The following is a 21,213-nucleotide window of genomic DNA, read 5'->3' on the forward strand; positions in this document are numbered from 1 at the left end:
AGCCTGAATCAGAAGCAGGGACCAGAGGCAGGCAACAGTCAGGGGCAGCACTAGCAAAGTTCCAGGCGCTGAATATTAGGCAAACTCTATTACAATTTTGAGGGCGCCCCCTCGTGACCTATGGGAGAAAGCAGCTTGTCCAGGAGGCTTAGGGGGCCAAGCCTGAGACTTTCCACCTGCTGGCCCTTAGCTTCTCAAGGATGTGTGTGACTCGGGACCAGATCTTCAGTCCCAGGATCCTGTCCTGGGCTGGGACTCTGAGCTAGGTGTCATGTGTCTTGTGCCCCCTTTCCCCCCAAAATCAGAATCACAAGCCTGTGTGAACAAAGGCAAATTTATTGAGGTTGGACAGACACAGAGAGGCACTCAAAAGCAGGAGCGTCTTCCTGTGTCTGCAGAGAGCAATGGCAGGTGATGCGAATGCACATGCAGCCAGAGAAATGCATAACATGGGACCCCGGGCCCCATCTAGCAGCAGCCACTGGAAATGCAACAGGAAAGCCACAAGGGGCAATGCAAGACAGCAGCAAAGAGGAAGTGGGGACAAGCGAGGCATTGGGATGCTGTGGACCCACCAGGAGGAGGGCAGGCAGAGACAGGATCAGATGGGGCAGTGGAGAACTAGACCCTGGTAGGGGCTGCCCCGTAGGACAAGCTGGGCTCCCTGGATGAACTGGGGAGTCTCAGCAGTAGACTGGCTCCCCACAGATAGCAGTGGGCAGGTGGAGGGAGAGACCTGCCCCCTACCCAGGGGGCAGGAGGCTCTGAGGTCCCAGGTTTATTAGCCTCAGTGCCAATGCTCCTTCCCAGAGGCAGAAGTACCAAGCTGTGCCCTAGGCAGTGGCACCTGCAGTGGCTGGTCTGCAGCAGTGGCAGCTGCCTTATTGTGCTTCCTCTAAGTGGGTGCTTGGGGCTGGTGCCTGGTCATCCACTCCTGGTTACGTTACTGCCCCATTCTCTCCCTAACAGACATGGGCATGGGATACAGGACCCTCCTCAGGCCCCAGCCCAGGCACCAGACCAGAAGATACTATTGAAACAGAGGGAAGCTGGCAGAGAATAATCAAGGCTGCAAAACCAGACTCAGTGCAGACTCTCCTCCATAGGAACAGCCTCAGGAGCAAGGGACCTCCCCTAGGCATTGCCTGGGATCACAAGTCCCGTGGACCAGGGGTCCTAGTGCCACCCTGTGCTCCAAGTCTGGTGACATCCTCAGTGTACCGCTCCAGGGGTGATGAAAGCTAGCCTACCAATGTGCTCCACTGGACAGAGCTGAAAAAGGGGTGGGACTTGAGCTTGGCAACACCACCTCCTCCAGAGCCCAACCGCAGCTTGGGGTCAAATTGCAGCAGCTGGAAAGGAGAGGGAGAGTGTGTTAGGAGCAGGCATAGGCTGAGGTGCAGAAGCCTGCACCCAGGCACCTTGCTCCCAGGATGGGAGCTGCTGCCCCTTGTCTCCCCCTCAGCTGGTTGAGCATCCTCACCTCGGTGAGCAGTGATGCAGCAGGCAGGCTGAGCCCCTCGGGCAGGTGCAGCTGGGTGTGAGGATGAATCCCTGATAGGTGGCACTGGGACAGTGGCTGTGGGATGCAGACGGAGCCAGTAAGGAGAGTCCTGAGCAAGCACCTGCCACTGCTCCCGTCCCCACTGCAGTGACCCTACAGCCACTCCCCTTCAGTGGGTAACATCCGGGCCCTCAGCCAGCCCCTCCTGAGAGTCAGGGAGGAGTTAAGACACACTTAAGACACAGCCCAGTCCATATCCTGAGGTCCCTGGCTGAGCTGAGGAGTCCTTTTGATAGACTGGCTCCCCATAAACAGCAGCAGCAGGCAGGTGGGGGGAGATCCTGGGTAGGCAGGAGGCCCTGAGGTTCTAGGTTTACCACCCTCAGCACCAAAACCTCTTCCCAGAGGCACTAGAAGAGGAGGAGCAATGGGGGACACACTTGGAGTGCTCTGTGGGGAGCAGAGTACCAAAACTAAGACTGTCTCCCTCATGATCTACAGAGCCTCAAGATTGTTTTGCACCAACAAAAGAAATTTCATGAGGTTCAGTAGGACTTTGCACTTGTCCTTATGCACCAGTACAGGCTGGGGACTGACTAGCTAACAGCAGCTCTGCACAAAAGGACTTGGGGAGTTACAGTGAACAAAAAGCTGAATATGAGGCAACATTGTGCCTTGGTTGTGAAGAAGGCTAACAGCATATTGGGCTGCATTAGTAGGAGTGTTGCCAACAAATCAGGGGAGGTGATTCTTCTCCTCTATTTTACACTGCTGAAGCCACAACTGGAATACTGTGTTCAGTTTTGAGCACCCCCTACAGGAAGGATGCAAACAAATTGGAGAGTCCAGCAGGGGCAAAAAAAAATCGTTAGGGAGCTGGGGCACACAACTTATAAGGAGAGACTGAGGGAACTAGGCTTATTTAGTCTGGAAAAGAGAAGACTGAGTGGGGGTTTAATAGCAGCCTTCAACTATCTGGAGTGGGGTGCCAAAGAAGATGGAGCCAGACTGTTCCCAGTGGTGACAGATGACAGAACAAGGAGCAATGGGCTCAAATTGCAGCAAGAGAAGTTTAGGTTCGATATTAGGAAACACTCTCACAAGGAGGGTAGTAAAACACTGGAACAGGTTACCCAGAGGGGTTGTGGACTCCATCCTCCGAGGTTTTTAAGACCCGTCTAGACAAAGCCTTGGCTAGGATGATCTAGTTAGGGATGGTCCTGCTTTGAGCAGGGGGTTGAACTAGACGACCTCCTGAGGTCCCTTCCAACCCAAACTTCTATGATTCTATGACTTTACTGCCCTTCCTTGCCCCTGCCCCAGGACCGGGACGCGAAACCACTCACCAGTCCAGTCAGCAGCTCATATAGCAGTGACCCAAAGCTCCACCAGTCACAGGCCTCAGTCAGCTCAGAAATCCCACCCACTTCTGCAGAGAGTCAAAAGGCACAAAGGATGAAAGAAGGAGAGAAGCAGTGACGCACATCCAAATCCCATGGGGGCTGTCTGCTGCCACCCTTGGGAAAGATCCTGGTGGGAATCTCCTCCTGGTGATTCTTCCCACAGGGCCTGATGATGGAGGGGAAGGAGCAGGCAGTGGATGGGTGCCTTACCTGGGGCACTATACAGTTCTTCCAGGGCCTGGCTGCAGCACTGTGGCTCCACCTCTGTCCATTGCCCAAAGAAAGTGAGACGGATGTGACCTGTGAATTAGCACCAGTGTCAGGGGCAAGGCCAGCAAGTGCAGCAGGAACCACAGGCCCTCACCCCTCCCTCCTAGACCCTGTCCCTATGAATGGAAGGGGAACAGCTAGACACCAGCGCCCCTGCCCCGCCCCCATGGCCTGCAAGACACTTGGGCTCCAAGCCACAACAGTGCGATGGATAGCAGCCAGGTCCCTCAGTGCAGACGTCTGGGAAAGGGGCAGTGGGTGTGACAGACCTGCATTTGATGGAAGGGTGTTGTGGGAGGAGATCCAAGCAACCAGGGTGCTAGCACAGCCCTGCTACTCTCCTGAGGAAAGCCAGGCCCAAATGGCACCTGGAGAGCAATGAGCGGGTGAACAGATCAAGCAGGGGGGGTTGTTGCAGAGGGGTGAACTGCAGAGTTCAGGCCTTCAGCTTTTGATCAACCCTGGGGACTGCTGGATTAACCAGGCCAGCTGATCTCATCCCCTCCCAGGGGGTCTCTGAGGGATCTCCCAGGTGGGCTATCGATGTTCTGTATGGCCAGTGTTGCTGCATAGCCTTGCTCTGCCCCTGCTGTCCATATCTCTTAGAAGCTCCAAGGTCTAGAGCACAGAGGCAGGGCCTCAGCTGGAGGTGCCCAGACCCCACAGAGTAAAACAAAGCAGAGAGAGCCTGGGGGGGCTCAGCTTAGGTCCCCTTGCTGAGGGGCAAACCTCCCCTCCCAGGACACCTACCGGCAGCATCCAGCAGTAGGTTCCTAGGATTGAGATCCCGGCAGAGTACACCCTGCTGGTGGAGTCCTTCCAGAGCCAGGAGCATTTCTGCTGCCCACAGCTGGACCTGCTCCTCATTCACAGCCCAGGCTCTTTGGCTATCCCCTTGGCAGGCCCAGCAGCCTGCAGGTCTCTGCTGTGCTGGTGCTAGCTTCTTGTGTTGGCCTGTTCCGACTTGGACTCCTGAGATGCCCCCCATGGGCTCCTGCCACCCAGAGTCGGGCCTGTGGGGCTCACTGAAGTTGGGCCAGGTGGTTCCAGGCACTTGTTTCTGTCCATGGGGAGCTCGTGGGGACCATGTGGGCTGAGCCTGGGGCCCATTAGACATTTGCTGATACAGAGGCTCTTTCTTCACCAGGCTGCCACTTCTCACAGCCTTCAGGTTTTGAGCAGGGATCTGGAGAAGCTTCCCACTAGCCAGCAGCTTTGGATCCTGCCAGGGAGCTTCTCTTTCCAGTGGGCTGCTCACACCCTCACTGCTGGTTAGCAAGTCATGTGGATGGGAGGCCAACTCCTGACTGTTCAAGGCACAGTGTCCTTTGGCCATCACCATTACAACAGGATTGGGGCCACCATGCAGGGTGCATGTTGCACTTAAATCCTTCCCTGCCATGACAACCCTGGGGCCACTGGCAGGTCCCATATGGAACATGCAATGGGTCCCTGCTCTTGCATCGGAGGGGTCTGGTGATTGTTCCTGGGCAGGAGCCTGGTCAGTGTTTTCCAGTGGGGCCTGATTCACAAACTTCAGGTCAGTGCCATTCCCAAGGCCAAGGTTAGAGCTCTGGCTGGACCCAGAGCCAGGACCCCAAATGTTTCCTACCACCCCTTGTCTACTGTAGCTTCCCAGAGCTGAGCTGGGCTTTGGATGTGGGGGACCAGAGCCATAGGAGAGACTTCGCCGTAAATGAGACCGAGAGCGGAGATGGGACCATAGTGTCCCACCTGGAGAGTGAAAGGAAGGAAGTGTGAGAGGCAGCAAAGCAGAAATCCAGGTGCCTGCTACAGATACCTCCAATCCTGAGACTCCAGCCACTAGCTATCCTGCCTGGCCTCCAGCCTGCAGGGCTCAAAGCATCAGCAGGCTTCAAACCTGAGCTGCTCATACTGCTCCACCCAGAACATGCCCTGACCTTACCATCCCTAAGTACTCCTCTCTTCTCCCTCTGGTCCCTAGGTAGCAGCATTCCTCTGTCTTTATCCCAGGTTCCAGTTCCATCCCTACTGCCTGGCTCCCTTCATCTCACCCAATCTGTCTCCATCCCCCAGCCCAACCACATCTTCACCCCTCCTCAGTCCACATTCATAGCATCCTCATTGCTCTCTGCCACAGGTGGCCTTCCCAGCCCTACGGAATGAAGGGGAGGCACTGTCCAAGACTGAAAAGGAGGGATGCTTGACTAAACTGGTCAATTATACTAGGGACTAGGCCAGGATGGTATCCAGTCAAAAGACTTCTGTCAGATCTTTGCTATGAAACAGCTGAGCTGCTACCAAGAATGTGCAACCTCTTATTAAACCAGCAACTGTGCAGGTTCAATTCACTGGTGCTGTAGAAACATGTAGGAGTAATTCAGATTATTCCTTCCAACATGCATCACAGTGTGCTTGTCACCACTGAATTCCATCTGCCATTGTGCTGCGCATTCTCCCTGCTAGGTCCCCTGGGAGTGACCTCATTCTTCTCCTGCACCCATTTACATAAAGTCTTGTTAGCTCTGAATGGTGCCACTTCATTGCTTGCCCCTTTTCCAGACCATCAGTAAATCCCTGGGTCCATTCAGCTGTTCTGTACATTGGAGGGATCCTTCCACTTTATTTTTCCCAAAAACTGGGTGTTTTACTTCCTGTCACTTAGCCACTGACAGAACTCTGCCTGTCTTCCCATGATCTTTCTTAAACTGTTGTAAGACTCTGTCAAAGCTTTTTTTTTTTTAAAATCTGCATAACCTGCCTCACTTAGTTCTCTTTTCCTCCTCATGATGTTGCTGACACATCCCAGGAATTCCAATAGATCTGAGGGACATAACTGTCCCCTACAGGCATCCTGCTAGTTTGTCCCCATTGTGTGTCCAGTGTCCCATGCCACAGTGGGACAATGGACACTAGAAACATCAATGGTCTGTTCGATTCCAAAAATGTCTGTGTTTCCATGAGCCCTTTGACCATTTCCACTCCTTCCCCTGGACTCCATGATCCCAACAACCCTGCTGCTACTACATATTGACCCCATCATCACACATGTTCCATGGACCTATCCCTATCCTATTTTCCCAGCAAAATGGATCTCAGCAGCCCCTTTCTCAAGCTGCTGGTGATGCTCAGTGGTTCATGCTGCAGGTTCTCTTGAGTCCTGTGGTCATCACCCTTGTGAAGGGAAAGCTATATTTTATAGTCACTGCAGAAAATAACCCCAGACAAACAGAGAAGCTTAGATTAGCTCAACAGAGGGGAGTTGGTTGGTAGATATAGGTCAAGGACATGGGGGGATAAGAGACAGTGCAGGACACTGGCTCTTGCACTCACCCTGCACATGCTCCAGGTGGAGGAAGATGGAATCCTCACTCACGTAGTAGCGCAGTAGTTTGACCATGAAAGGGACACCATGTGGAATGACTGTCTGCCGCTCGCGGGTCTCCACGTGGGACTTGGGGAGGCTCTGGAGGAGAACACAGAACTGTGGATTTTCCAGCTCAGAAATATCACTGCCTCCCTGGAGACTGGCTCCTCACCAAGGCAGGAGACCAGATTGGAGAGACTGATCCCTCCCATTCTGACAAATGCCCTGTTTCTACCTCATGGACTGATGACCACCATCATACAGAACGGAGCTCTCCATCTGCCGAGCTTCATAGTCCTCCATCCAATACCCAGGATACCCCTTGTTACTCATGCCTGGGTTACCACAAAGCTCTGACAATACATATTATTCTTGGTCTGTAACCCCCATTGCTATTCCAGTACTGGCCCCTGCCAAACTTCTGCCCATCTACCTCAAGCTGATTCCAAAATCTTTCTGCTACTCTAGTCCTCTCCACCATCTCCACCCTGGCTGATACCTCTCATTTTTCCCCTGCTTCTATATCCCCTCTTACTACAGTCCAGGGCTCTTAATGGGCAGTTGCTGACAATCATTCCCAACTGTCCTGTTTAAATGCCCTGGGCTCATGGCATTTGTAATCCGTTCCATGTTTCAATCCAAATCCACATGTCCCCTGCCCCCTCAGCTCCAGATTGAGTTCCATGACAAGGATAGTTTTAAGAAAGAGGATGAATTCCCCTTTCGCTGCAGGAGATGTGGGAGTGGAGGATGGGGTGGGTCATGCTGGAGCATGGGAGAGACTTCAGAGAAAGTTCATCGGTCATGTTTATATAATTCATTTCTGATGAAAAGCCCCAAACAAAGTGCTGAAAAGCATTTCCCATGAATCCTTCAGGTCAGGCTTATCCTGGGTTATCCCCTACCAGAGGATTTCCCTAAAGACAGGGAGAGGGATGAGCAGGAAACGCCCACCTTAAGTATAAAAGTCCCACCAGTGGCTGGATCCTGAACTAGCTGTACCTGCAAGAAATTCAAGACAATACAGATCAGACCTGTGTCACCGACACCCAGACAGCTCAGACAGACATTTAAAGAGTCATTTGAGTCTCAAAGTTGTCTCTTTTTGCACCAGTTTGGTGTTCTTCCAGCCCTTGTACTTATACTGCTGACCAGTGGTTTCAGATACAGCATCATGAACCTGAGATTACAAAGTGAATCCCAAAGCATGTTCCACTCATCAGTCATTATTGACATTCCTCATTCTGGACTCCCTTGCACTCTCCATCCAAGGTCTGGGCCTTGGGAGGCTGAGAGGAATGTCCTTACCCTACTGCAGTAGGATGAAGAGAAGGCAGAAAGGAGCAAAACCCGTCACCCCAAGTTCTGGCACTCAGGATGGAGAAGAGGATGACTTGCTGAGGGTGCAAGGAACTAATTAGCTCCATCTTCCCAAGAGAGGGTACCTAGTATCCAACAGGTATCATCCATCATCCAGGTGCCCTGGATTCAGTTGATGGAAGCGAAATGCCAGGTTGGAATTAGGGCAACCGACTGCCTGGTTTGTAAATATCTTAGGTCTCCTAACAACCACAAGTCACTGAGACAACAGCATGACCTTTCAGCTAACAGGCAGAGTGCCTAGCAACACAGCCTCTGTCACATCTGCACTAGGGCTCAGCACTAGCCCAAAGGAGAGCATGCACTCAGCCAAATCATCACTGTTATTGTGCAGAGCACACTGCCCTCCGGTACTAGTCAGGGACACCCCCCTCAGAGTCACCCTCATCTTAGCATAAGGGTTTCTATGATGGGAGGACTGTGGGCAAATCGCACCAACCCTCCTTGGTAGGCACAATGTGAAAGACTTGTAGTCTCCAGTGGTCCTGGCTGCCAGGAGCTGTGGGGACCTGCTGATCCTGACTCAGGCACTTCATTACCTTTTCAATCACTCCCACAACCTTACAGCGCCTCAGGTTCTCCACTGGTGAGCTGAGTGTCCTGATTGGCCGAAAGCGAAGGCTGCTGTAACCCTGAGAGCCAATAAGAAAGATGAATGAGGAACTGGGAAATGTTTTAGGAGATCAGAAACCCTGAGGAACAAGACTCCCACAGCCCAGGAGAAGTAAAGGCAACCCGTTATGCACACACAAAATAGCAGGCTGGGGTAAGATGGTGCCTCACATCCCCATCTACCCAGCTCTTCTGCCCCGGCCTAGGCTATCAGACTGTCCTACGCAAAATCCTGCCAAGCTCTCCTTCCCCGCTTCCCCCACAGGCTTCTGCTTTCCCTGATCTCTGTACTTTAGTTTGCACAGAGCTTCCCACTCTTCCTGTTCCACGCCCTCTAGTTTGCTTATCCCAGGGGTCAGCTACATATCGCCCAGAGGAAGGATATGGTCCATGGAGTCATTGGATTCAGCCTATGGACTGAGTGGGGTGGAGAGGGAGCTTTGCCTGTGTTGTACCACACCAGTGCAGTCAGGCAGGGTAGGCTGCAGGTGGGCAGCAGGGCACTTTGCACACTGCCATGGCCAGGCAGCAGAGGCTTTGCCCACACCATGGCCAGGCAGCTGACAGAAGCAGCAGTGACAGCAGCAGGCTAGGTCAGGAGCACTGACCCACCTGGGGTCTGAGCTAGGCTGGTACAGCCAGCAGCTCTGAAACCCTTGCCTACTGCTGTTCTACCCCATACACTCCCCACGTCCTCCTCACACTGCCTTGTCCCAGTCCCTTTGCTCTTCACATCCCCTGACCTTTCTTCTCCTCTCAACCCTCATACAGCCCTGTAATTTCATTTCCTGCTTGTAGACATTTCCCAGTCGACTCTGCCTTTCATCTGGTTCACAGAAAGAGATGGGGGAATCACTATTTTAGCTTAGTGAAGCTTAGCTTCAATTCCTTTGGAAACAATGAAGAATACAGCCTGTACTTATTAGGGCCAGCCATCTTAAGTAAGGGCACCCTGTGGCTTCAGTCTATTGAGAACCACAGGAAACTGCAGCCATTTTCAGTCATGGCAAAAATCAAAATAAAATCCAGGTTTAAACGAAAGCACCTAAAATCCAGACTGCCTTGCTAATGACACAGTCACTCTGAACTAGTTCAGATCCTCACCTCTGGAGCTGGTGGCTGAAATAGATTTGACCTCATCCACCTCTCTCCAAGATGCCAACAATATTTTGCAGCTGGCACTGGATTCAGGCTTAGTTTGGGCTTCTTCAACAGAAGCCTTCGGTTCCAGGCTGAGTGGAGAACCTGCAGGGCTCTGGGAACTCAGTACGGAGGTTTCATGGGCAATCTCCTTGGAGAACATTGTCCTGAGTCAGCTGTGCTGCTAAACTTCTCCCTCACTTTCCTGGCTAGCAACATAAAAAGGATCTTTTCTGTCTAGCTTCATGCCTGACAGAGGCACAGCCCAGATCTCCATTCACACAGCTGTCAGACAGCAGGGTAGTTTAGACCAGACCTGTTACTTAACTGCAGCTATTCCATGAGTTTATTGCTGCAGGCTGCAGGCTGCAGGAGTGGGGAGGAACAGCCACTTCTTTGGAGCGCTCCAGAAATGACTATCCCAGGGAGCAGTCGTTTAAGGTGCTGAGAAAGCATTTCACTAAACCTTGTCCCAATGCTTGTGTGCAGTACCCAAGGTGACCCACCATCTGATGTTTGCTTAGGCTGACTAGTCTCTGATCTTCCCTACCAGCAGGCCTTGTATATCTTCCCTGATCAGAAAGGCAATGATATCATCCTACAGGTGGCTGTATTCTCAGGACCTGAAATCTATCTGCTGCATTTTCTGTCCCATCCCCAGCCTGCCTGCCTCACACTCATGCCAGTCAACCTTGCCTATAGAGTTGCTCTCGAGGACTCCGACAGCACCGCATATGCTGTGTGTGTTGCACCCTGAAGATCCAGCCCAGACATGTGCTGAGCCCTTGGGAAACCATTTCTCTGGCCCCAGCTCCTCACCGTGGCATTGGGGCTCCCATTCCCCAAGGTGCGTTGGAGGTGGCAGTTGAAAATCTCCTCAGCACGTTTGAGGTACTGTGTGATCTTTCTCTTCACAGCCTCTCGGCGCTCCTTGTTGGGGTCAACTATGCAAAAGGGTGGGCCACATGTTAGTCACAGTGCCAGCCTTCCACTGCACCCTACCCCCAGCACTTCTCAGCAGTATGGGAACATAGGACTGGATGGGACCCTCTAGACCATCGAGTTCCTTCCATGTGTAGTCAGTTGTTAACCAAAAGCATCCTCAAAATCCCCATGGCTCACCCACAACTGCAAGCAACAGTAGCTGGAATGCCAAGAACACCCAAGGGCATACCCTTGGGGAAAGCAGGGGAAATGCCCTGCTGCTTTAGCCATAGGAGAATAGCTGGTTAATGTATGCTCAGAAGATCCTAGGAAAGGGACTATGCCCCACACTACAGAGGAAGGCAAAAACCCTCACAGCCCATGTACCCTCTCCCCAAATTTGGCACCAATATAGATTCATAGAGTTGGAAGGGACTTTAGTGGGCCAGCTAGTCCGACCCCCTGCCCTGGCAGGCAAGAAAAGAGTCGCCAACCCTGGGGCCATGTGATCCCAGCCAAGTGCCTGTCCAGTCTCCTCTTGAAGACCCCCAAGGATGGGGCGAGTACCCTTGGGAGCCCATTTCAGATTCTGGCAACCCTGATGGTGAAGAACTTTTTCCTAATGTCCAGCCTAAACCTTCTCTCCTGTAGCTTATGGCCATTGTTCCCTGTCATTCCAGGGGGTGCTCTGGTGAACAAATCGTTGCTTACTTCTTGTTGCTCTCCCCTTATGAATTGCATCCTGTTGCTCTCTGCCCACTTCCCCAGCCTGTCTAGGTCGGCTTAGATCTGGTTCCTCCCCTCCACGGTGTTAGCTGCACCCCATAATTTTGTGTTGTCTGTAAATTTGGACAGGGTGCTTCCCACCCCTTCATCTGGATTGCTGATGAAAATGTTGAACAGCACTGGACCCAGAACTGAGCCCTGAGGGACTCCACTGCCCCCAAGCTGACATCGACCCATCTACTACCACCCTCTGAGTGCGACCCTTGAGCCAATTTGCTACCCGATCTACCATGTAATCATCCAAGGAAAATCCCCTCAGCTTATTTATAAGGATGGTATAGGATACCTTGTCAAAGGCCTTCTTGAAGTCCAGCTAGATAACATCTACCTCAACTCCTGCATCTAAACAATTAGTGGCCTTGTTGTAAAAGGAAACTAGATTAGTCAGGCAGGACCTGCCTGCTAAAAACCCATGTTGGTTACCCCTCCGTATCACATTAGCCAGCAGGCTCCCACAGATGTACTCCTTGATAATTTTGTCTAGGATTTTCCCAGGGATAGAGGTAAGGCTGACTGGTCTATGGTTCTATAGATATAATTCTGAGCAGAAAAGTAAGACTCTCTAGCCAGGAACCTCTGGGTTTTCTAAGCATCAGCTACAGCATTAGCATCTCCCAGTCAAATCTCCCTCCCACCCTCCAGGCTTAACTATAACCAGCATCTCAATACCTCAGAAAAAGGACAAAGGAACACCTGCAGGTCCCCAAACATGATACTCCTCATAGCATCCCACCCTCATGCCACATCCCAATGGCATGGCCCTCGCACTAGCCTGATCTGCCACACTCTTAATACACCAACCACTCCCAAGGCTGCCCCCAAACACATCAGCCAATGGCTACTGCACTTCACTCCATCAGCCACTGCCCTCTTCCTCCCTCATCCCCTTGCCTGACAGAGAATCAATTCCTCATTCCCATCGGCTGACCCACTCTGCTCCCTCCCATGGACACTGGTCTTGGTATCTTTTCCACCACCCCCCTGTTGTGAACACAGCAACCATATTAATAAAACTCTGCTGCATTGCTGCACCTTGCCCAGTGCTAAGATGTACCTCTGAGTCACCTACATAACCCTCAAATTCCCAGAGCAGCCCACATAGCCACTGTGCCCCTGCGCCCCATGTTTAGAGCGCTCCTGAACCTCCCATACTACCAAGACCACATATCCTGTGTTCCCTGCCTCCCACAGGCCCCCAAGTCAGCCATACCCTGCACGCCACTGAGCAGCACATCCACGCCATTCTTGTAGTGGTTGAAAGCCTCTTCATAGTCCTCACTCACATCCCGCTCCAGGGCCAGGCGGATCTGCTTCGCTGCATCCACCAGGTAATCGCGCTTCCCAGCTCCGTGCCCATCAAGGCCTCCTGGAGAGACTCGGCTTCGAATCTGCTCCAGGTAAACACGGGCCTGGGAGAATGCCCGGGAGCAGGGCTCTGAGTCCAGGCCCAAAGGGCGCTCACAGATGACTCTGCTCATGGCTTGACCACTCTCAAGTCATCCTCAGTAGCTCAGCCCCCGCAGTCCTGCAACAGAAAGAAGAGAAAAAAAGGAAAAGGAAAATCAGGCCCTGTAACGCTAGGCTGGGGCATGAGATGGTGCAAGGGCTGTGGCAGAGCTGGGGAGGACAGAAGGTGGGGGACTGAGGAGGATCAGGGAGGGGGCTGCAGATGAGGGTTTGGGCATAGATGCACCAGCCAAGATGAGTCAGGAGCAAAGCCCTCAGCTTTGACAGACCTGTAGAGGGGCCAGGACTGAAAAACTCATGCAGAACTGTGGCTAGAGCCCCATGTTCTCCTGGAAGCAAAAGTGAAAATCTGCTCTGGCTTTTCATCACTGCACATGCAGCCACCAACCAAGCAGGAAGTGGAACAAGAGCTGCAAACTGCAGAGCAGCACAAGAACCAACAGGCTGGGTTCTAGCTGCAGGGCTTCTGCACTCGGTCTCTGCTGGATAGATGGTGGACCCTGAGCCTGAGTGAAGGATCGATGCAGAGCTCTGAGATCAGGGCACCAGGGGCTGTCACACGGATTCCATTGTGGCTGCAGGGGCTGAGACACAGATCAATCCTGCAGACAGACACGCACTCCAGCTGCAGAGGTCACTGAGTAATAAGCAGCCTCCCCATTTCCCTTTGTCAGGAGCACTCACAGACCTCCAGCATCACTCACAGATACACGGTGTTACAGCATGCATGGCTTGATGCTGACTGGCTTTGCCAGACCCCGGCTGCTTTGAGCAGTGCTGCCAGAAGGGTGCTCATTCAGGTGGCACCATCTCCTGCCATGACGAGGGCGCTGCTAGGAAGATGCCAGCACTGAAATGGAAGAAGGGGCCCCGCTACGTGGCAGCAAGCCCATCCCTGGCAGCACAAGGGGAAGGAGATGCGGAGGGAAGCCCCACTGCTTCAGGTGAATTGCCCTAGTATCTGATCCCAAGGGGCCAGGAAAGGGGCTCTACATCCTGCCATGGGCTGATGCAGCTGTGGGAGCAGCCAGGCTGGGAAGAGATGGCCAGAAGCTGGCAAACCCCCTCCCCAGAAAGGACAGTACCTGTTAGAGTCATGAGCCTGGTCCCTGGAGGTGTAGGGACCACCTTGTCTCCATCATGCTGCTACCCACTTTCCTCTGCCAGCTCCCAGCCTCTCAGGTGCAAGCTGAAGCGTGGAACCCCACAGCTGCTCTGATTGGCTGCAGATGAGCTCATCACCCTGCTTTTAGAATAAAACACCAATCGATAGAGAGCTGGAGCACTTGGCTGCATCTTAAAGGGGCAGAGCTCAGCAGGACCCTGAGGGCTGGGTAGCCAGTGGGAATCTTGAGACAAAGTAGATTTGCACGTATAGATTAAATGAGGGGTGGCTGTGTATACATATATACATGTATGAATCAGCAGGGCCCCTGCTGAGCTGCAAGGATCTGGAGTGAAGATGTCTGGGGAAAATAGTGCCCCGGAAAGGAAGACAGAGGTCAGTTGGCACTGCAGGGACTGGATGGGGTGGGCATGGGGTTTCATGCAGCTGGGGACAGGTTTACCAAGACATCAGAAAATGGAGATTGGCAGAGCAAGTGGGTTCAGTCATACAAGTAGGGGGATGAAACTGAGCTAGTCCAAGCCCCTGGCCTGGTGCGCAGCTGCTTACTGTGACATGCATGATTTATCAAACAGATGAGGGCCCAAGCATTGGTGACCCCTGCCCCCCCCCACCCCCACCCGGGCAGCACAGAAGCAATGATGTGCAGTTCAGCAGCAAGGGAGTCCTGGGAGAGAAGGGAAAGGCAAACAGCCAGGTCAGTGAGCAGGAGTGCACCTGAAGGCCCCCTGGGAGGGTACAGGGTAAGAAGCCAGACACTGGCAGGGAACGGACAAAACTGACAAATATACTGAACCACTGGAATAGCTGGAAGTTAACCCCTGGGAAACTAGATGGACCTGAGACACTTCTTTCCCATGTTTGGTGAGGAGCCTTGGAGAGACCCGATAGCCCCGAGTGGTATAATCCGGTAGCCCAGAAATGTAACTACACATGGTTCCTGCTTCCAGGGCATAATGGAAGGCAGCCTCCCACCTCTTTCCTTAGCTGGCTGCGGAAAGAAAGGAAAGAGGCCAGAGTACAGGCTGGATGGGAGCTTCTAGCTGCTTCTGCCTTTAGCACCTCCTACAGCTGAGGAGAAGAGGAAAAAGTAGTAGCAGGACAAGGTGAATAGTAATTCTCAGAAGGCACAGGCCAGAACAGCCACCAGTGGGGAGGTCAGGAAAAGAGAGAGAGAGAGACCATCATTTGCACAGCTGGCTCCTGGAGTTCACGGCAGCTTTATTCAGAGGGGTGTAGGATTGGATGTTGCTGTGCTGCAGCCAGGTGAGAGCCCTAGGGATTGTGCTGCATACAGGGTACTGAGGTGGCCTGGGGCTCCCCACCCCGTGGGAGGTAGGACCCAGGCCAGCCCCCCTCTTTGCTTATTGTTTTTTCTCCAGTTTTGTCTTTTTCCACAGCAGTATGTTGCACTGGAGGCCTGAGCTAGGCTCATGTTTCTGCAATTGTGCAGTCCTATTCCCAGCTGGCAGCTCAGGAACAGGAGGCTGTGATGAAAGCACAGACACCTGCAGTTGACAGCAGTAGGGAGCGGTCCCAATGCTGCAGCCTATGGAACAGGCACCTCCTCAAGCTCTGACCCAGACTTGGCACAGCAGAATCTAAGCTTCAGTTACAGGCTCATCTGAGCTCCATCCCTGTGCTCCCCTCCCTTCACCATGGAGGGGACAAAAACTGTAAGCCTCAGTCCCCCTGCTCCTTCACTGTGCTGTGATCCTGGTTTTGGCTAAAACAAAAGTCCTTTAATCTCAGCTGTTAACAATACAGAGACTCTTGGGAGGGCCCTGCAGCTGGGCTGGTGAGTGGCTTCATCTTGTCTCCTTCACCTGGAGCTGTTTCCCTGCAGGTAGCCAAGCAAAAGTCCGGCTTGTCCTCGCCAGCAAGACTAAGCAGTGCCACTTCCTCATCATCACTCACTTGCAGCTCCTGTCTGCTTGGAGGGTCACAGCTCGGAGGTTACCAGTGGGCCCACAAGGTTTAGTCAGGGATGCAGCTGGTGCACACAAAGGCCAGAGTGGGCTGGGAAATAAATACAGGCACTGTGGTGCTCCCCTCTCCTGCTGAGGTGGCTACCTGCGTGGAATAGTGCATCTGCAATGAGAGAGCACAGACCAGGGTAAGTACAGCAGGTGGGAGAATGAGTTTGAGTAGCCACTGGGAGTAAGGACTCCCAGGCTCTACTGGTGTTGGGCTGTGCCCCAAACTCACTGGGTAACCCTTAGGCAAGGCCTTCATCTCCCCACCTGTGGAACACAGGTTGTGAGGCTGAGTTGTTTCCCCAGAGGTGGGAGCGAGTGCTGGGGGGGCAAAGGGAGGACCAGAAGGGTTTACATGAACAGCTGTAAAAAAGGTACTTTGAGAAGATAGCAAAGGGACACAAGGTTACATCTGCCCCTGTGCACTGGCACACAGCAGCTTTGCTCTAGGTGCTAGCTTGTCAGCCCTTAGCCCATCATGGGCAGCAGGCTACAGCCCAGATAGCCACCAGTGGGAGAAGCGAGCAGAGGCCTGCCCTCCGTGGCATCCAAGGTAACAGGAGTCCAACTCGGCCTGCAACATCAGAATGTTTGTAGCAGTCAGCAGAAGTTCTGGACAGAAAGACTGGACTCGTCCAAACAAGGAGGCAGATAGACACCACCCAAGGACTAGGTTAAGGTTGCGACTGACAAACAAAGAAAGGAATGAGAAAGCAAATTCAAGCCAGAGTCTCAGAAGCTACACTTGGTAAAGAACATGAGAAAGTGGTCTATTCCCTCCAGAACTCTCCTTTTCTGAAGTGAAAGGGAAAATTTGGGGGATAGCAAAAGCGAGGCAGACAGGTCTCCTGGTTTCCCTGGGAAGGGCCACTGGAGCAGTGCAGGAGCCGGAGATTCAGCAGTGAGCCTCAGTTAGTGGGAGGTCAGTGGGACACCCAACCACCACCACTAGCTCACAGATCCCAATACAGGGATTATTTTGCTTGTTCCTTCCATCCTCCACTGCCCCCACCTCTGTCAGCTTATCCAGAAACCAACTGCACAGCATGGCAGTAGCACAGCAGAATAAGATGTCCCATGGAGATCTGCATAGCCAGAGGCACAGTATGGGTGGCAGGGGGCGGGGCAAGGAGGAAGAAATCCACCTGACCAGAGCAGCCAGGTAGCATCCCAGACTAAGAACTGTTCCCAGCAACTGTTGTCAAAAGCCATGTGCCCGCTAGCCCAGGGCACAACTAACTAGGCACCTTCTATTCCAAGATCAATAAAAGCTGTGTTCCCCTCCACCTTTTCTGTCCTCCGTTTGCTATCCCTTTCTGCTCTCTGTTGGTCACGAAGTAACTGCTGTTTGTAGCAATCTACTCAAATATTCAGCAGGACTATCCTTTGAGGGCTGCTTAATGCACTAAAAGACTGATTTCTTCTAAGAGGGATTTGGCTAAGCCTGGGGGTAGTTTGTTGTACACAGTACCTTGATTTCTGGAGTGCTCTGTATTTTGTTCGTTTCTCTCTCTGGTGTGCTCTAATAAAATCAGCACATAGCCAGACTCTGCCACGAATGCTCTGGGACAGGCAGACTCCACTCAAAACAGCCTTCATTGTTTACAGCTGTAGTGACATGGTTAAGTTAATGCCTCCAACTTGTGACCTGGTTATTCCACAGGAATAACCCAACATAACCAGTGCCTCTGCCTCTGCTCCTGCCGCCCCTTCCTCTGACATTAATGCCCACTTACAGGTCACAGTCTTTAGATCTCTTCTTGTCTTGTCTTTTTTTGCCTCTGCCCTTGCGTCTCCTCCTGTAAAAACAGAAAGGAAAAAAAGGGGGCTTGAGCCAGGGCCCACAGTCCCCGACTCCAGTATCTCTGCTGGCATCACTTACCTTCCTGACTTTAATGTGTCCTGTCGAGGCCTGGAGAAAAAAAGGGAAGGAAGGGAGTAAGGTAAATCACACTCAGTACATAGTATTAACACAGCTCCTGGCAACTAGGAAATCACAGTATTAGTGGGGGTGAGGAGAGGGAAGAAAAATCTGGAAGGGGCCTCACCTAGTCCAAGCCATGCTCAAGGCAGGATCAACCCAGACTAAACTACCCCAGTCCAGCATTTGTCTAACCTGCTCTTAATAGTGTCCAGAGATGGAGATTCTACAGCCTCTCTAGATAATTTGTGCCAGTGCTTAAATCACTCCCATAGTTAGCAGTGGTGCTATAGAAATACCAGAACAGACAAAGCGCATGGCTTATCAAGACCAGCTTCCAGAACCCCCACCTCAGTAGTGAGAAAACATCCTTATGTCAACACCACTGATGGCTCATGAGGCAAAGTCACAACAGAAAAAGCACTAAAAGCATTTTTAGCCTCTTTTCCAGCAGCTACCTGGATTAAAAATTGGGAAGAGCCAGGAGCTAGTGACCAGTCCACTGCAGTGTCAGCAAACCAGACCAACTCTCACACCCAAGCAGATGTGTCCAAAAACATTCACCAATTCTGAGAACCCAAAGTGAGTTCTTTTGCATTTCCCCCTACCCCTTCCCCCATCAAGGCACCGACTTCACCTTAAGTCAGAGGGGGTGCAGGTGCTCAGCCTCTCTCAAACTACACTTAAGAGGTTCAGAATTGAAGCAACTAAAACAAATCATAGGCCCTTTTGGAAGCAGGGATTTCACTCATTTTTCAGTGCTCATAGTTATTAGGCAGGATGGAGAAGAATTACTCTGCTGCCAGTGCTCATGACAGCATGGCCATTAGGTGGTGCTACCAAGCCACTTAGAAAGGAGCTAGTGCAGCCTGGGAACCTCACAATGCAAGTTGGTCATAGTGTTTTGCAGCAAGATGAACCTGCAGGGTCTCCTCTGCTACTGATGAAATAGCTGCACAGGAGAAGAACGAGTCTGGACAGTCCATACCTGCAACTGCACCGCTGGTGCTCAATAAAGGACAGCTCCACATAGGGCGCTTGCCCTTCCGGCTTCATCCTCAGGAGCTAAAAGGAGGAACCAAGTCACTATCAGATCTTGTTGGCAAAGCAGATTCATTCCCCACTCCCTCCCTCCACTCTGCCCCAGCTCCACAGCCCTGGTAGAGAGAGTGATCTCCAACAGTGCAGAGGGAGGGGGCCAGACTGAGGGCAGCCTCCCACAGTCCTGGGAGAGGAGAAAAGATTTCACAGACCATTCATGAAGCCTAAGATCTCTCATCAGAAGAATGCAGGGGCCCTACGGCCTGAAACTAGCAGGTGCTATAAATCTCAACCTCTTCTGCCCCTGCCAGTCAACATCTCAGTACTTATGGAGTCAAGGACCCAAGAGAACAGACCTCTCAGGAGCCCTGATAGTCAACAGCTCTAAATGCCAATGGCCAAGAGATCCAACAATATGATCCTCAGCAATGACCTATGGCTGGTGCAGCTAAAGGGTGGGAAGGCAGGTTTTGCCCCTGAAAAATCCCCTCTAGCAAGCACTGGATATTTATAGAGGAAAAGTTGGTGGTATATACATATATACGTGATGCCAGAGCTCCCACCCCCAAGGGACCAAACACAGAAGCAGGTGGGGAAAAGCCCCCAAGTCAGGCCGAGACAGAGCACTCAGAAGGCATTCCTGATACTCCAACACAAATCCTAGTGGCCTGAAATAGGTCAAACCAACCTCTAAGGCTCTTGTCTCCTGCATTGGCAGGACATCCTGACAGTGGGAAGCTCTAGAAGTTATGCTCCCAGCTGCCTAGAGAAGTGTTCAAGTCCCTTGCCATGCTGTGAATCCCAGCACATCTGGAGAACAATCCCAGCTCCTACCTGCATAGTGATATTGGCCGTCTCCACGGGGACACACTGGAGCCTCTCATCCCCACAGCAGCCAGTGCAGCGTTGCAAAGAGACACAGGAGGGGCTGAACAGGTGCTCCACCTCACTGGGGTACTCAGTCACAATGTCCACCAACTTCTCCAAAGGCCGACAAAAGCTGCGGCCCCAAACCTCCTGGAAGGGCAGAACTGGAAGAGATCCCACCCCCCACACCAGGGGTTGTGAGTTGCCATCCAGGAGATACCATGCTGCCCGCTCCCTCAAGCAGTCACTAACCATCCGGGTGCAAGGCTGGAGCCAGCTCTGAGGACTGGGAGACTTGATGGGCAACCAGGCACCAGAACCAGCTCTGCTGCACACACAATAGCCCAAGGGAGCCTCAGCTTTATGGACCCAACTATCAGGTTTGTTCTCTCCTTGCTGGTCTGTCCTATCTGCTTCTCTTCCACTTTCAGGCATTGTCCCTTGGGCTGGAGTCAGGCAACCTTCCCATGTCCAGACATGGAGAGGCTCCATCCGTTCTGGAGAAGCATGGCACTTCTCAGAGCCAAGATTGCAGCTGTGGCCATTACAAGCTTGATTCTGGACCCTCTAGAATTTGCCACGTTAAATTAGCCTTGAAACAGGGGTGTTAGGACAGCAGCTGGTGTGGAATATTTCAGGAAAATGTTATAATCTTAAGATAAGGGTGGGGAGGCCTGGAGGATCCCACACAGATACCATTGGTGTAGGAGCTCCCTTCCCATGTCAGAACAAGGATCTATCTAATCTAGGTCATTCCCACAGTGCTGCCTCTGTGGCCCCAAATTGGTGCTCCAGAGGAAGAAAGCCTGTAAGGGGCAATACTGACAGAGGCAGCCCCCAGAGAAAGTCTCCTCTTACCCCAAGCAATTTGCTGCTTAGATCCCCCAAGCCTCACTGGATGAACAGGCTGCCCCAGAGCACAGCCCAGATCACACCAGACCACTGCAGGTCCATTTTGGCCCTCCCTCTCCATCTTCCCAACCCACAATGGGACACGGAGGGGAGCACACAGGGGCTGCATCCTGCTCCACATGGGGTGCATGGATGGGGGCCAGAGCTCCCCAGCAGTGAAGAGAGACCTCCAGCCCCCGAGATCCAGAGCTCTCGCATCCATGAGGAGACTCACCTGCCCTGTCAGAGGTGCTGTTTCCAAGGGACACATCCAGCCGCTGGAGAGAGAGAAAAGGGCACAGAGGTGAGCCCTAGGACCATTCAGCAAAAGGCATCCAGAGCTCACTGCAGGGAATTTCGGGGGCAAAACCTGCCTTCCCACCCTTCAGCTGCACCAGCCTGGAGGGTGCCCTGGGGAAGGCTGGCAGAGGCCACAATCCTAGTCCCGGCCCCACTAACCCCTAGTGCTTCTTGCGGGGAGCGGCGGCCGGAGCCGAGGGAGAGGCAAGAAGGTGAAGCACCGCGCCGGCCCGGCCCGGCCCCACGAGCACCCACC

At 52.7% G+C, this 21,213-nt stretch overlaps 2 protein-coding genes across 4 annotated transcripts; both read right to left on the minus strand.

Annotated features, from left to right (window-relative positions):
• Positions 1-318: 318 nt before the first annotated feature.
• On the minus strand, positions 319-15,286 carry RPS6KL1 (ribosomal protein S6 kinase like 1). Of its 3 annotated transcripts, XM_019552089.1 has the most exons (12): positions 13,921-15,286; positions 12,579-12,893; positions 10,478-10,602; positions 8,446-8,538; positions 7,481-7,528; positions 6,493-6,625; positions 3,928-4,911; positions 3,118-3,207; positions 2,851-2,933; positions 1,739-1,914; positions 1,484-1,579; positions 319-1,352 (listed from the first exon to the last, which is right to left on the minus strand). In XM_019552089.1, exons 2-12 carry the CDS (start codon positions 12,844-12,846, stop codon positions 1,247-1,249), a joined length of 2,202 nt encoding a protein of 733 aa, XP_019407634.1. In that variant the 5' UTR covers positions 12,847-12,893; positions 13,921-15,286; the 3' UTR covers positions 319-1,246. The 3 variants fall into 3 exon arrangements, with proteins under 3 accessions (XP_019407634.1, XP_019407636.1, XP_019407635.1); XM_019552091.1 differs by lacking the exon at positions 1,739-1,914; XM_019552090.1 differs by lacking the exon at positions 13,921-15,286 and having other exon boundaries at positions 12,579-13,309.
• Positions 15,287-15,329: 43 nt separating this feature from the next.
• Positions 15,330-20,871, minus strand: PGF (placental growth factor). Its single transcript, XM_019552092.1, has 5 exons — positions 19,734-20,871; positions 18,847-18,923; positions 17,820-17,849; positions 17,674-17,736; positions 15,330-16,052 (listed from the first exon to the last, which is right to left on the minus strand). Exons 1-5 carry the CDS (start codon positions 20,256-20,258, stop codon positions 16,031-16,033), a joined length of 717 nt encoding a protein of 238 aa, XP_019407637.1. The 5' UTR covers positions 20,259-20,871; the 3' UTR covers positions 15,330-16,030.
• Between the last annotated feature and the right edge of the window lie 342 nt (positions 20,872-21,213).

Source organism: Crocodylus porosus, unplaced genomic scaffold (genome assembly GCF_001723895.1).
Source record: "Crocodylus porosus isolate Cpor-Errol unplaced genomic scaffold, CroPor_comp1, whole genome shotgun sequence".
Classification (NCBI taxonomy): domain Eukaryota; kingdom Metazoa; phylum Chordata; order Crocodylia; family Crocodylidae; genus Crocodylus; species Crocodylus porosus.

Excerpts from the sequence above, each read along its gene's own strand:
- RPS6KL1 (XM_019552089.1), bottom strand. The coding sequence starts at position 12,846 with ATGAGCAGAGTCATCTGTGAGCGCCCTTTGGGCCTGGACTCAGAGCCC. Across the intron at positions 8,539-10,477 it reads ATGGGAGCCCCAATGCCACG|GGTTACAGCAGCCTTCGCTT; the intron begins GTGAGGAGCTGG and ends ATTGGCTCTCAG. Across the intron at positions 3,208-3,927 it reads CCTACTGCTGGATGCTGCCG|GTCACATCCGTCTCACTTTC; the intron begins GTAGGTGTCCTG and ends GCTAATTCACAG.
- PGF (XM_019552092.1), bottom strand. The coding sequence starts at position 20,258 with ATGGAGCCTCTCCATGTCTGGACATGGGAAGGTTGCCTGACTCCAGCC. Across the intron at positions 17,850-18,846 it reads CACCAGCGGTGCAGTTGCAG|GCCTCGACAGGACACATTAA; the intron begins GTATGGACTGTC and ends TTTTTTCTCCAG. Across the intron at positions 17,737-17,819 it reads GACACATTAAAGTCAGGAAG|GAGGAGACGCAAGGGCAGAG; the intron begins GTAAGTGATGCC and ends CTGTTTTTACAG.